General features: G+C 34.0%; 1 protein-coding gene across 1 annotated transcript; it reads left to right on the forward strand.

Annotated features, from left to right (window-relative positions):
- Window positions 1-1148: 1148 nt before the first annotated feature.
- On the forward strand, window positions 1149-6074 carry LOC129218059 (merlin-like). The gene has a single exon (XM_054852242.1). The coding sequence runs from the start codon at window positions 1149-1151 to the stop codon at window positions 2940-2942; it is 1794 nt and encodes a 597-aa protein (XP_054708217.1). The 3' UTR covers window positions 2943-6074.
- Window positions 6075-13553: the final 7479 nt, after the last annotated feature.

Consider the following 13553-nt stretch of genomic DNA (forward strand, 5'->3'; position numbering starts at 1 on the left):
CAGAATTTTCCTATTTTTCCTATTTTTAGCTAGTGTGTTCATCACAATTAATTCGTTGTAAACTAACTTGAAAAAAAAAAGTTTCAAAAATGTTTGTTCATTAATTTCAATTAACTGACATTTTTCAACACCCTTTTCATTTTGTAAAGATATGATTATCAACAAACTAGTTTAATAACTTATAGTCTACTGTATTTAATTGTTTTTCACCAGGCATTAAGTCCTGTGAATGCTAATTGTAAAAAGTAAATGAATAAGAAGAAAATATTTCCCTTAATCCTTTTTTATTCATTTCGAAAATATTTTTCATCCAAGTTGAATGAACACTTTCCTCAGTTGAGGTTACTTTAACTTTTACGTCCAGGAGGATTAATTTTACATCCTCCAAATGTAACAAATATACCAATTAACAAGTTTGTTATTTATTTCGTCCAGTTTTTAACTACTCCTTACATGAATCGTAGCTCTCACATATAATAAGTCTATTTCATGTGAATGCGCCATGTATTTATTCCGAACAACACAAGTGGAAAAAACGTTCAATATTGCTACCTTATTCTTGTCTCTTTGAATAATTTTATTTTTCCAACAACTATATGCAATTTGAATTTTATCATATTTATGTATCACTGAATTTGAAAATTTATTTATTCATCCATTTACAACAAGTGTAACCAACTGTTATACACTCTTCTTCTCTTTCTTTATAAGATTGCGCTATCTAATGTAAATAATCATGTATGTAAATGAAAAAGTCTATTTTTCATTTTTTCCCACCGTAATCAACAAATTTAACCTACGTAATTTTTCAAATATTTATATTTCTGCTAATTATAAACAATAAATGAATACGAAAAAAAAAGCAAACCTTCGTTAAGAGGGCTATCTATCTACTAGATGGCAGCATGAACGATAAGAAAATCAAGCAGAAATGCGAACCTATTGCACTATTTCACCCGGACACCTTCGATCCCTAACCGATTCGTGACTACGTTTATTTATAGATTGTGAGGTAAATTGCTCTTAGCTTTAAATCTTATTGTATAAATCAAGAAATGACGCATTTCAAGGGTAATGCCTTTGATCTCTCGTGTCTGGTGAAAAAACTTTCTTTTCTGTGGACGTCTTAATATTCTTATTTTCTCCTCATGCCGTTCAAAAAAAGTAAGAAACCTTCTGGGAAAGTGTTCCCCGTCCGTGTCACGACTATGGATGCCGAATTGGAGTTTGATCTCGATTTAAAAGCCAGCGGAAGAGATCTTTTCGATTTAGTTAGTCGGACTATTGGTCTTCGTGAGGTTTGGTATTTTGGACTACAGTACGTCGACTCGGAGGGCTTCGTAGCATGGTTGAAGTTGGATAGAAAAGTTCGTGATCAGGATATTCTTAAAAAAATGCCAGTTCCTTTCTTATTTCTAGCAAAATTCTATCCCGAAGACATGGCTGAAGAGTTAGTTCAAGAAATAACACAACATCTTTTTTTCCTGCAAGTTAAGCAAGCTGTACTTAACATGGACATTTACTGCCCTCCCGAAGCCTCTGTCTTGTTAGCTTCTTATGCTGTACAGGCTAAGTACGGAGATTATGATGAAGCTACTTACAAACCTGGCATGTTAGCCAATGAAGATCTTTTACCTCAAAGAGTTGTTGACCAATATCAAATGACACTAGAAATGTGGGAAGAGAGAATCAAAATTTGGTATGCAGATCATCGAGGCATGACACGTGATGAAGCAGAAATGGAATATTTGAAAATAGCCCAAGACTTGGACATGTATGGTGTGAACTATTTTTCAATCTGTAACAAGAAAGAGAGCGAGTTATGGCTTGGGGTCACTGCTCTTGGTCTCAACATTTATGAGAGGAGTAATAAGCTATCCCCAAAGATAACCTTTCCCTGGAGTGAAATTAGGAATATATCTTTTGATAATAAAAAATTTACTATAAAACTTGTAGATAGAAGTACTCCGTCCTTTCAGTTTTACTCTTCAAAAATTCGAATGAACAAATTAATATTGGATCTGTGTATTGGAAATCATGATCTCTTTATGCGACGTCGTAAACCAGACTCTATGGAAATTCAACAAATGAAAGCACAAGCAAAAGATGAAAAAGTGCGCCGACAAATTGAACGCAATAAGCTTGCAAGAGAAAAGCAGTTGAGAGAAGAAATTGAAAGAGAGAAAGCAGAACTTCAGCAACGAATGGCACAGTACCAAGAAGAAGCTAGAGTTGCTTTAGAAGCTTTACGTCGGTCCGAAGAAACGGCTGAACTTTTAGCAGAAAAAGCTAGGATAGCTGAAGAAGAAGCGATGCTGCTTACACAAAAAGCGTCAGATGCTGAAGCTGAGATTCAAAGAGTCAGAATTAGTGCCATAAAAACTGAGGAAGAAAAGAAATTAATGGAGAGAAAAGCTTATGAGGCTGAACTGCTTGCAAACAGGATGATACAGGAATCTGAGCGTAGAGCGAAGGAAGCGGAAAGATTAAAAGAAGAACTTTTAAGAGCTCAAATGTCGGAAAAAGATGCTAAAGAAAAGCTACACGAAATATTTAAGAACAATTATTCTAAACCGTACTTAACAAATATGTCTATAGATGTTTTAAATGTTGTGCCAAGGCAGTATACTGAACAAGATTCAGAACATTTTAATTCACGTAGTTCTGTAACATATGATCTAATTGCAGATCAAGAAATGGAAAAGTTGACTCTTGAAATGGAGAAAGAAAGAGTGGAATATTTAGAAAAAAGCAAACATTTGCACGAACAATTATTAGAATTAAAAACAGAAATTGAAGTTTTAAAAGTTGAAGATAATGTAACATCTCTCGATCAAATATATGAAGATAATGCTGGTCGAGGTGAAAACAAATACTCCACTCTCAGACGAACAAAATCAGGTTCCACAAAAACTCGCGTAGCTTTTTTCGAAGAATTATAGAAAAATTATGTGAATCTGAATTGATTTTTTTTTAAAAAAAAAAACATTGTTATTTAAATTCAGAGTGTGTTTTAGTGAGTTGGGCTAAAAAGCTATTCTAATCATTCATACTCTGAATTTAATGACATATTTTAAATCATATTTTTAAAAATGATTTTTGAAAACAAGGTGGACTAAAATAACTTGAATCTCACAGTGTTTATGTTAAAGATTGAGTGTCCTTGTGGTGCCTGACTTTGAAAATGCCAAAAATTTTGTACAGAAAGATAAACTTTCCTATATTATTATTATCTTTCCTTGTGTAAATATATTTATTACTTTTATTCTTACAAATAATCTATCTGGAGAAAATTTATTACAGAAGCTTAATATATATTTATAATGTATGAAGATATTTATTAAATTAGTAGTAAGGTATATCTTGTTGAATTCAATAATACATTGTTTGTTTAGGGAAGAGTAGAATGTCTTGATTTTTTTTTTCTTCCAGGAAATGTAAGGTAAATATCTATCTATGCTTAAAGAAATCTTAATCTGATACAGTTGGCTCTCTGCTTTATGCTGCTTTACTTAATAGGTCTAGTAGAAATTTTTGTTTATAGACAATATTTTGCAGTCCCAAACTCTCTACCACTGGAAATTACTGTAGGGTTGCTACAGGCTACTTTAATGCAATATTTTTTCCCTTTAAACGACTGTTTCAACTTTTTTAAGCAAAAAAATGCTGAAAAACAACCTTTTTTCTACAGAGCTACTTTTTTGGAGCCCCTCACCCCACATCACCTCAAAAGAACAAAAAAATAAATGTTCTTTTAAAAATACTCAAGGTTCTTCTCACCCTATTTGTTTTTTTATTTGTTATTTTGAAACATATTGTTGATAATTGATATTTATGGAACTGCTCAAAAAGCACTTTTGTCCGCTTCATGCTCCAAAAAGGCAACTTTTGTGCTTTAAAATGCTCCAAAGGTATTGGGATCACGGCACTTTGCACTCACAGTCAATAACACCTTTTCTGAGAAATATAGCATCAAACAAGGGTGTAAAATTGTAATACATAGAGTGTTTATTCATATTACATGAGCTTTTATATCTTAGCATAACATTTGCATTTATTTTTCAATAGCAATGAAAAATATAAATATTTTGTCTTTACTTCGACAACCTCTCATTAATCTGAAAGGGCGATAAATTCCAATCTCATCTTGTGCACAGCACAGTCCCAAATAATTTCAGTTTTAGTTGCAAATGTTTAAAATTTTTTGTGCTGGAATTATTGTTTAATGGAGATTATTTACCTAAACACAAGTTAGCTGGATCTAAAGTCCGTATTGAGTTAAAATTCATATTTTTCTTTTTTGCTTCAAACTTTCAATATCTTAACTCTACACCTTTTGAAAATCATTTTTGCAACTGGAAGTATGGGTTTAGTTCTAACGGTTGCAAAGATGCAGGTTAAACGGGGACATGCTGTATAAGTAGCAGCTGTTAGAGAAAGAAGACGAACATACCACCTTGATGCCTTCAAATTATTTTTATATTTCTAATCAAAATCTAAGGTAATCAGACCAATAAATGAATACTTAAACACATCATTTCCAGAAATTCATAATATTGTTATGAAACTAGTATTTGGTGCTTGACATAAAAAATATTTTTATTTATATGTTATTAATTTAAAAAGCTGGGAGAACTTTTACGTTCGCCATTAGGTTTTTGAGGATTTAACTGAAAGTAGTGCTGAAAGCAACCCATTAAATGAACATATCTAACCAGTTGTTCTGGAAAAGTATTTCAATTTAATTTTCCTAAAGCATATATGTAATTATAAAATTATTTTTAGTTGATTTTTTTAAAGGTCAGTGTTTAAAAAGGTATTCTACTCTTCCCTTATAAATATATACTTGTTTTCCTAAAGCTAAGCACATATTGATAGATACACTCTATCTAGGACAGATATACAGGTTCATGGGCCCATTTCAAATGCATTTTTAGTGACACCTTAAAGATAAATAGAGCTTCAAAAACTTTTTATGTGCCTTTTTGGATCCCCTTCATAGCCCCAATATCCTGGATGCCCCTTGCAATTTTTACATTGTAAATCTGCTGCTGACTCTACTTCTGCAGCTAGTTCAAGCTCTCTGAATTAGATTGGCTTCTTGAAATTAACATTTTACTTCCTATTCTTAACTTTTGCCAGTGAATATATTGTTAATTCAAAACCATCTTCAAAGTCAGAGTATATTTATATTATATTTGAAAAGTGCTTTAAATTTCTTGTGAAGCTTGAATGACGGTGCTCTTTGTAAAACTTTTACTAAAAAGTTCAATCTTGAAATATATGCAAATACTTTTTTCTGTATCAATTAAATTTTTAAGAAATTCTGCATTTTTTAAAACTAATTTATGTATATTCTGCTCCATTTTTCATTCAAAGGATGAAACAACAAACACTTCAAAGAATTGCTTCATCGTTCTACAATACAGTTGAACTCACTTATAACGACAGTGAAGGAACCACGATTTTTGCTAGTTATAAATAAGCTTGCCATATATCTGAGATGTTCAACCGGGACACGGGAATGTCCTCCCCCCCCCATCAATGTCACTAGTATCCTAAAGGGTACACACCTGTGGATAAATTTTGGGAGTGTACGGCAGTTTATTCCTATGAATTTTATGTTTACTAATTATGAACCTAAAACAGTAGTAATAAAACATGACATAAGCAGATAAAATTCGAACATTTCACTTCTTAGATGTAGATATTTACAATTTATTTTAGTACGAAAAAATACTTTGAATTAGGAATAAAAACTGAATACTATTTAGTTATTCTTTTCATTTTATAGTACTTTTTCAGACAGTTTCTTTTGGTTTTGGTCTTGTAAAAATCCTCACAAGCTAATCCAGTATTAATTTTAGTACCCAATTTTACAAATGATATAGTAATTACCCTAAATTATCCTTCACAGTTAATTATTTTTAAGGTTTTTTGTCACTTGTAATGAAATTTATCTTTTTCCGGGATATGAAGTAAAACGGCCAGGACACCGGGATTTTTTCTGAAAACCAGGACTGTCCTAGTCAAACCAGGATGTCTGGCAAGCCTAGTTATAAACAAGTGCTTGTAAAAAACAGGTTCATTAAAAAATTATAAATGTTTTAACATACTTGCTTTGCCTGTTTTTTTATTCCTGTACATTCCCAAAGAATTCAGTTAATCTTTCTTGTGCCACTGTTTTTCAAGAAATATGATTTAGGCCCGAAAAACATCATCATTTGTGCTCCTGGCTTCAAAAAAACTTTTGAAGATTTTTTGCACACCAAAAGCTATTGAATATGCTAAGGGTAGTTTAACTTCAAACACTTCACATGGGCTGTTCTAGTTGTTGATTTCATTATTTTTTTCATCTGCATTAGTTTTATTTAGAACCGCAATATTCTCAGAAGTATTTTGGAATGATAACATTGGCGTCAGCAAATATATAATTTCCCAACCCACACAAATTTAAAAAAAAAAAAAAACTGCTGTCATTACTTGGTTACCTGTAAGCAAGTGTTTTGCCTCGTCAAAAACTTTCGATTGACTTTGGGATACTAAATGAATTTTTCCGAGAAAGGATAAGTGGAACCAGAATTATAAGTGGAAATTCAATGAATCACAAAAATATTTCTCGTTTTAAGCAGGGTGTGCTCATTAAAAGTGAGTTAAGCTCCCATAGGCTTAACATTGTACCAATCAAATGTTTCTGATTTCCTCGTTGATTCCAGGTTCTCGTTAAACTAGGGCTTGTTATCAGCAATTTCGAGTGTACAGTAAAATCCCTCTAATGCGGACACTAAGGGAACAAATTTTTTTGTTCGCAGGACAGGAGTTTAATAATGTTATTTGCATTGGAACTGGGAAATTAAAAATTTCCACATAAGAGGGGCGTCTGCTTTTAGGGGTGTCCGTTAGGAGGAATTTTACTGTATTTTTATTGCCTTATAACTATGTGTCAAAAATTTTCATAGTCTGTTTTTTCCCCCCTTGTTCTGAAATACTTGTAAAATATTGCTTTTATCTTAGTCAGACAATGAATAACAACACAATTCAGTGCATAAAATTTCTAATTTAAATTTTTCTTTCCTATTTCAGAGGTCACACTTTTGGTGGCGAATAGCGCCAAACTAAAATCTGACACAAGATGGAAAAAAGTATTATTTTGGCATTTCCTGTGCCAAACTATGGTTTTGAAGCATAACTTCCAAATTTTATGCATTTGGCGTAAAGTGTTCGCACATAGACGTTACTACCCTTTTACACAGCGGGCATGATTTTCTATACATTTTTACATCTGATTGCATCCGTTTTTGTAACACTCAATCATTTTTTGCGCTACATAATACTATCACTTAAACATTAAATATCTTTGTGTTGATGGTTATTTTCAAACCTCTTATTGATTCTTCCATTGAGTAATAGCACTTGCATTCTTTTACTGCGCCCATACAAACATTTCAATCCTATTGCATTCGAGTTAGTTCAATTTTCAAAAATTAGCTTGATTTTCTTAAAGCTTACCAAGGATATGGTTTACAAAGTGAAGATACTTTGGGGAAGGCACTCAATTTCAGAAATCAAGTAATTCTTTTCTGCCAAAAAATTAGGCATAAGTCTAGAAATGTTGAATTGTTGAAATGCTGAAATTATGTTTAGCCTTTCTTGAAGTTTTCTTGAGAATGTCCATTATTAGAATGATGCTTTATTGTTAATATAGTTCTAAATATATTTTCTTTAAAAAAAGTCTCTGATTTTTTTTTTGACAATGGTAATGAAGTCCTTTAAGGTTTTGAATGCGTAATATCCTTTTGTTTTAGTAAATTGTAAACTAAATTAATTTAAAATCATGAGTGTCACATTTTCGTTGAGAAACCAAAACTAAAAAAGAATGTTAATTTGAGATATTATGTTAACTAGCTTTGTTTCCTGGGTCACATATAAAAATTTATAGCATTTGCTTTAGTTTTTAAAATACCAAAAAGTATTCCCTGATTTTTAAATTCTGCTTTAAAACTTGATTTTCCCTGTTCCAAGTCCTGCTTCAAATTTGTGTGACTTAGTGTGACCCCTGTTATTTATCATCAAGTCCTTTGAGAAAAGTAAAATTTATCGATAGAAGCACTGCTGTGATTTTTTTTCACATGATCTGTTCATGTTTCAGTTTTTTAATTGTCTCTTTCATTTGATTAGTTTTCATTTGTGAGCTAACACAAAATTGCCAGATATTGAATGATCTTTGATTATTGATTGGATATCTTGAAGGTTTTTAGCAGTTTTGATGTTTATCTTTAATTCGTGATTTTATTTAATATTTGTTATGTAGAAAAACTAAAACACATTTGAAATTCATAATGCATTTTTTTTCTTGTAATGTTCTTTACACATTATATGCCTGAGATTTTTATAGAAAAAGTGATCAAGTTTAATAATAAACTTTATCTTTAAATGATATGGATCCAGTTATTTAATTTTTCTATATCACATTATAAGTGATAATCAAAATACCCGAATTGCTTACAAAGTTGAAAAGGTGTTGAAATTTTTCAGATTAACTAAACAAAGATATTCTTTATCAACTAATTAAACAAAAAGCACAGCACCAGAAATTTCAAATGCTTGAGCACTTTCTCTGAATATATGAACATCACACTAATTGAAGTTCAATTTTAAAATTTCATTCAGATTTTTTTTTTTTTTTTTGCTTGCTGGTTAAAAATGCTATTTGGAAACAATCTCTGCATTTTGGCTATCATTAGTGACAAAAATGCTTTAGAATGTTTGCTTTTGTTCTGCTAATTGCTCACAACTGAAACACAAAAACAAAGTTTTCTTAATGTATTTATAAAATGCTAAGGACAGGGGTAAAAAGTTTGAAGTTGATTTTTTTTTTGTTTTGTTTTTTGTATTTTTTAACGAAGAGAAACATACAATAAGTTAAATCCCATCAAAATCCTTCAAATCAATTTTTCATGGTATTTCTTTTAAAATATCATATCACTGGCCTTAAAATGATTGCATTGTTGTCATGAGTTCGAGTTTGGCCAAGTACTGAACTAGTTTTTTTTTTTTTTTGCTTTCACCACTGTGCAGTTCAAAATGTCTTATTTGCATAGGCGGATTTAGGATATGAATTCTGGGGGTGCAACAATACAGCAGTGGCGTAGCTAGGGTGGGGCGGAAAGAGTGGTTCCCCACAGGCGGCGTACTTTTCGGGGCGGCAATTCAGCACTTTTGATGTTAAAAGAAACAATCAAATAAAGAAATCATACTTGAAATCTAATACTGGAGGCAATAAAAAAACCCCCTTTGAAATATAAGGTTTTGGTATGACTGAACGGTCATTTCAGTGTTCAAAGTTGAAATATTTTCGTAGTAAGCCCTTGAACCTTCCTCGTTCACTTAACATCTTTAAATTGTAATTTAACACTTAAATTGTATTTTTAAAACTTAAATTTCGGAAAATATTCAAATGATATGAAATATATTTCTGTAATATAACTTCTGTTTCCTAATATAAATATCAAATATAGTTCTGTAAAAGTTGTTTCTTTGCCAGTGCTGAGTTAATGCAGGGAAAACAAATTGTTGGAACTTTGTTACCGATAAAAGTTGACTTTCTATCGTCCCCAAAGGCTAAAACTCATAACGATTCGGTAGAGAACCTCATCCCCCCAAACGTTACTTTTAACTGCAATTTTTGATGTAAATTTAGAATATTTCTCTGAGAAAGGCGCCTGACCCCGCCCCCTGATCGTATTATGACATACATAATATGTCATTATATGAAAATGTTTGAAGCTAGAGGGTATACGCTACATAGTCGCCTCAGAGCAACAGTAAGACATCCTACTGTTGCTCTGAGGCGACGATAGGTCTAAAAAATATTTGAGAGTATACGGCGTATATGGAGAGTATACGGCGTATATCCCTATGGAAACAACCAATGGATATAGTATGTACATGATCGCATACACATGTTGTGCGTGATGGATTTCTGGGAGTATACCCTCAGAAAATTTGATGGGAACAACACTGAGCAAAGCAAATGCAAAAAGCATTGCTAATCTGAAATAGGGAAGTATCAACCTATCAAATATTCCAATTTTAACTATTGCACAATGTTGACAGGCTTACAAAACACAAAAATTCACCATGGCCGGATTTTTAAAACCAACGATTGATTTTTTATGAATTTTTTAAAGAGCGATGCGCAAAAAAGAGGTGTGGCCTAAACGTCAGCAGCTGACGTCATTTCCCTGTTCCGATCAGAGCTCCATTTCCATGCCGTGTTGCGCCTACCAAGAGGTGAATAGCACTGTCTTTTTCAGCCTTTTTAAAGCATTTAACCAGCATTTTTTCCATCATGGGGCTAGGATTCACGAAAGGTCAATCCAATAACCTTCCTCAAGTAAAGTCATTCATGGTGTTTGACTTTTTTCGAAAGGACGAGAGATTTAATATCCTAGAAGTACAGAGAGTGAGACAACAAAGTTTCACCATTGTTATTCTTTCAAATTGTACGTACATATCCGTCTATGTTTGCAGTTCATATTATTCGCATTAGTTTCCCTTATCAAGATTGATCATTTCCATTTGTGTGTCGATGGTTTTTTTATCTGAATATATAAATTACAATGTAAGAGCGCTATTCCAGTTCTTACTTGGCGGCTTTTAATGAGGCGCGCATTTTGTAACAACCCTACTACTGCAAGTGATTCCAGTGCTAAGTTTTAGAGCAGTTTTTGCATGAAAAATTTTCGCTTTGTTGGCAATAAAAGTTGATCTGCTTTTTTTTTGTGGAAAATTGTTTTAAATCCACTAATACATGTTAATTATCCTTGAGTTTTTGTGCAACTTAGCAAAAAAAGGAAAAATATATTTTTTTGCTCTTTTGATAAAAATAATAAATTTGAAAATGGTGTTCATTTCATAAAATAAGTACCTTTTTGCAGGTGAGAAAGGTCTTGTATATATAGAAACGCTTCTGGTGATAAACTGAAAATGTATTTTTAAATTATCAATTTGTAATAGTTAAAATTTAAAGATAGTTTGTATGTTAAAAAGAAAGTATTAATAGTTTTTGCATTGTTATTAAAATGGAAATAGTGTAACGGATTCGGTGCGACTTCCACTTTCTTGAAATGAAGACACAGTTCTTGATAAAAACACAGGAAATTTATTTACACTATGTACAGGAAAGATCGCCAACAACTGCTAAATTATTCATCAGCAATAAATCAATTATCACACAACACCGTAAACTCAACGTTTACACACGTATTTACTTCCAAATACGAAAACAACACAGCGAAATGCCTCGCTATAAACAGAGCTAACAGTTCGAAATCTGAATCGAAACTCCCCGTTTATCCATCGCTAACGGCTTTTATAAACATCCAAGAATTTTCTACAACATTCTTTCAGCTTCGAGAAATGCGTAGACCGTTATCAAACTTTATCAATGAAAATAAAAAGAATAGGGGTTGTATACTTTAGCCATATGTTAAGGGGTTGTATATTCATTACGGGAAACTATTTACAGGTTACGTTCCTACAATAATTACTATTTACAAGATTTGTAACATTGCCCCCTTCCTAAGGACTGCACGTCCCGGGCAGTACAATCCCCAGAAAGGGTGCCAAACTTCTATCACAAGTTTACAAATATACACATTAATTAATAACTAACAGATACAGAAAACACAATAATAACAAGAAATATTACTAAACATTAAAAGCAAAAAAATTATCTACAACTTTTATGTTATCAACCATGGTTGTTTACGTAATACTCATGAACTATGGCCATAGTATGGGGCTAACCGATCATAATGTACAACCCTAGGTTTTGCATTAGGTGATTTTTGGATCCTCACTACGACGTCATTTAGTCGGTTAAGGACTTTGTAGGGTCCATCCCAATGCGACTGCAATTTGGGTGACAGACCTTTCCGTCGGATGGGATTCCATAACCAAACCTTGTCGCCTTCGTTGAATTTATGTCCAGTAGACCTTGTGTCATATCGGGTCTTCATCTTCTCCGCCGCGATGTTGATTCGCTCTCGTGCGAAGTTATGAACGTCTTCCAACCGGGCCTGGAGATCCTGGATGTACTCCTCGGGCGATGAAGGCGCATCCGGAGGACGACCGAAGACGAGATCACAAGGTAGCCGAAGCTCTCGTCCGAAGAGCATCTGAGATGGGGCAAATCCGGTAGTCTCGTGGACAGCACTGCGGTAGGCCAGCAGGAACAAAGGTAGCTTCTTGTCCCAATCCTGTTGATTTCTGGATACCATAAGTGAGAGATTATTCAGGATTGTGCGGTTAAATCTCTCCACCATGCCGTCCGATTGTGGGTGTAGTGGTGTTGTCCTAGTTTTCTCAATTCCAAGAATTTGACATAGGCCCTTAAACACAGCAGAGATGAAATTCCTCCCTTGATCGGAATGAATCTGCAAAGGTGTTCCATATCTCGAGATCCAATGTTGGACTAGAGTCTCTGCTACGGTGGTAGCCTCTTGATCTGGAATGGGATATGCTTCCGGCCATTTGGTGAAGTAGTCGATGGAAACAAGAATGTATTTGTTCCCATCAGCAGTTCTTGGTAGAGGACCCAGAATGTCGATCCCAATTCGTTCGAAAGGAGCTCCAACGTTGTACAGATGTAGCTTCCCTCTGCTTCTCTTCTTCGGTCCTTTACGAGCAGCACAGGCGTCACAAGAATGGCACCACTTCTCCACGTCATCCTTCGCCTTGCTCCAGAAGAAGCGCTCGCGAACTTTATTGAGGGTTTTCAAGACACCAAAATGTCCTCCAGTCGCACTACTGTGTATTTCTTTCAGAACATCTGAAATCCTTGATCGGGGAAGTAGTAACTGCCACCTAGATGTTTTGCCGTCATCAGATTCCCATTTTCGGTACAGTACTCCGTTCCGTAAATGGAGTGAGTTCCATAAAGCCCAGTATCTTTTTGTTGCAGGAGTGAAGATGGAAACGTCCTGCCAGCTAGGGCGTCGACTGTCACTTTCCATGAACTCCAAGATTGGTTTTATGTCGGGGTCTTCAAGTTGATCTTTTCGAACTTGGTCATCACTCCATGGATCAGGTTCTGATGAAGTTGGAGTCACTGTCACCTGATAGGCAGTAGGGCTAGTCGTTCCATACTGTTTCTCGATTCGGGAACAATAATTGCAGTTCTCAGGACAGGGTCTCCTTGATAAAGCGTCAGCATTACCGTGAGATAACCCTTTTCGGTGCTTGATCTCCATGTCATATTCCTGGAGCCGCTGTATCCACCTGGCTATCTGGCCTTCTGGATTCTTGAAGTTCAAAAGCCAAGTTAACGAGGCATGATCTGTCCGAAGCAGAAATTTTCGGCCGTAGAGGTAATGATGGAAGTGTTCTACAGCTTTCACTATGGCCAGTAACTCCTTTCTGGTGACGCAGTAATTTCGCTCCGACTTTGATAAGCATTTGCTCCAGTAAGCGATGACATGTTCATTTCCGTCAATTTCTTGGGATAAAACAGCTCCGATGCTCTCGTTGCTCGCATCAGTGTCCAGGAT

The sequence above is a fragment of the Uloborus diversus genome, chromosome 3 (assembly GCF_026930045.1).
Source record: "Uloborus diversus isolate 005 chromosome 3, Udiv.v.3.1, whole genome shotgun sequence".
Classification (NCBI taxonomy): Eukaryota; Metazoa; Arthropoda; class Arachnida; order Araneae; family Uloboridae; genus Uloborus; species Uloborus diversus.

Bases quoted from the DNA above. Each gene is read 5' to 3' on its own strand.
- LOC129218059 (XM_054852242.1), top strand. From the start codon at position 1,149: ATGCCGTTCAAAAAAAGTAAGAAACCTTCTGGGAAAGTGTTCCCCGTC.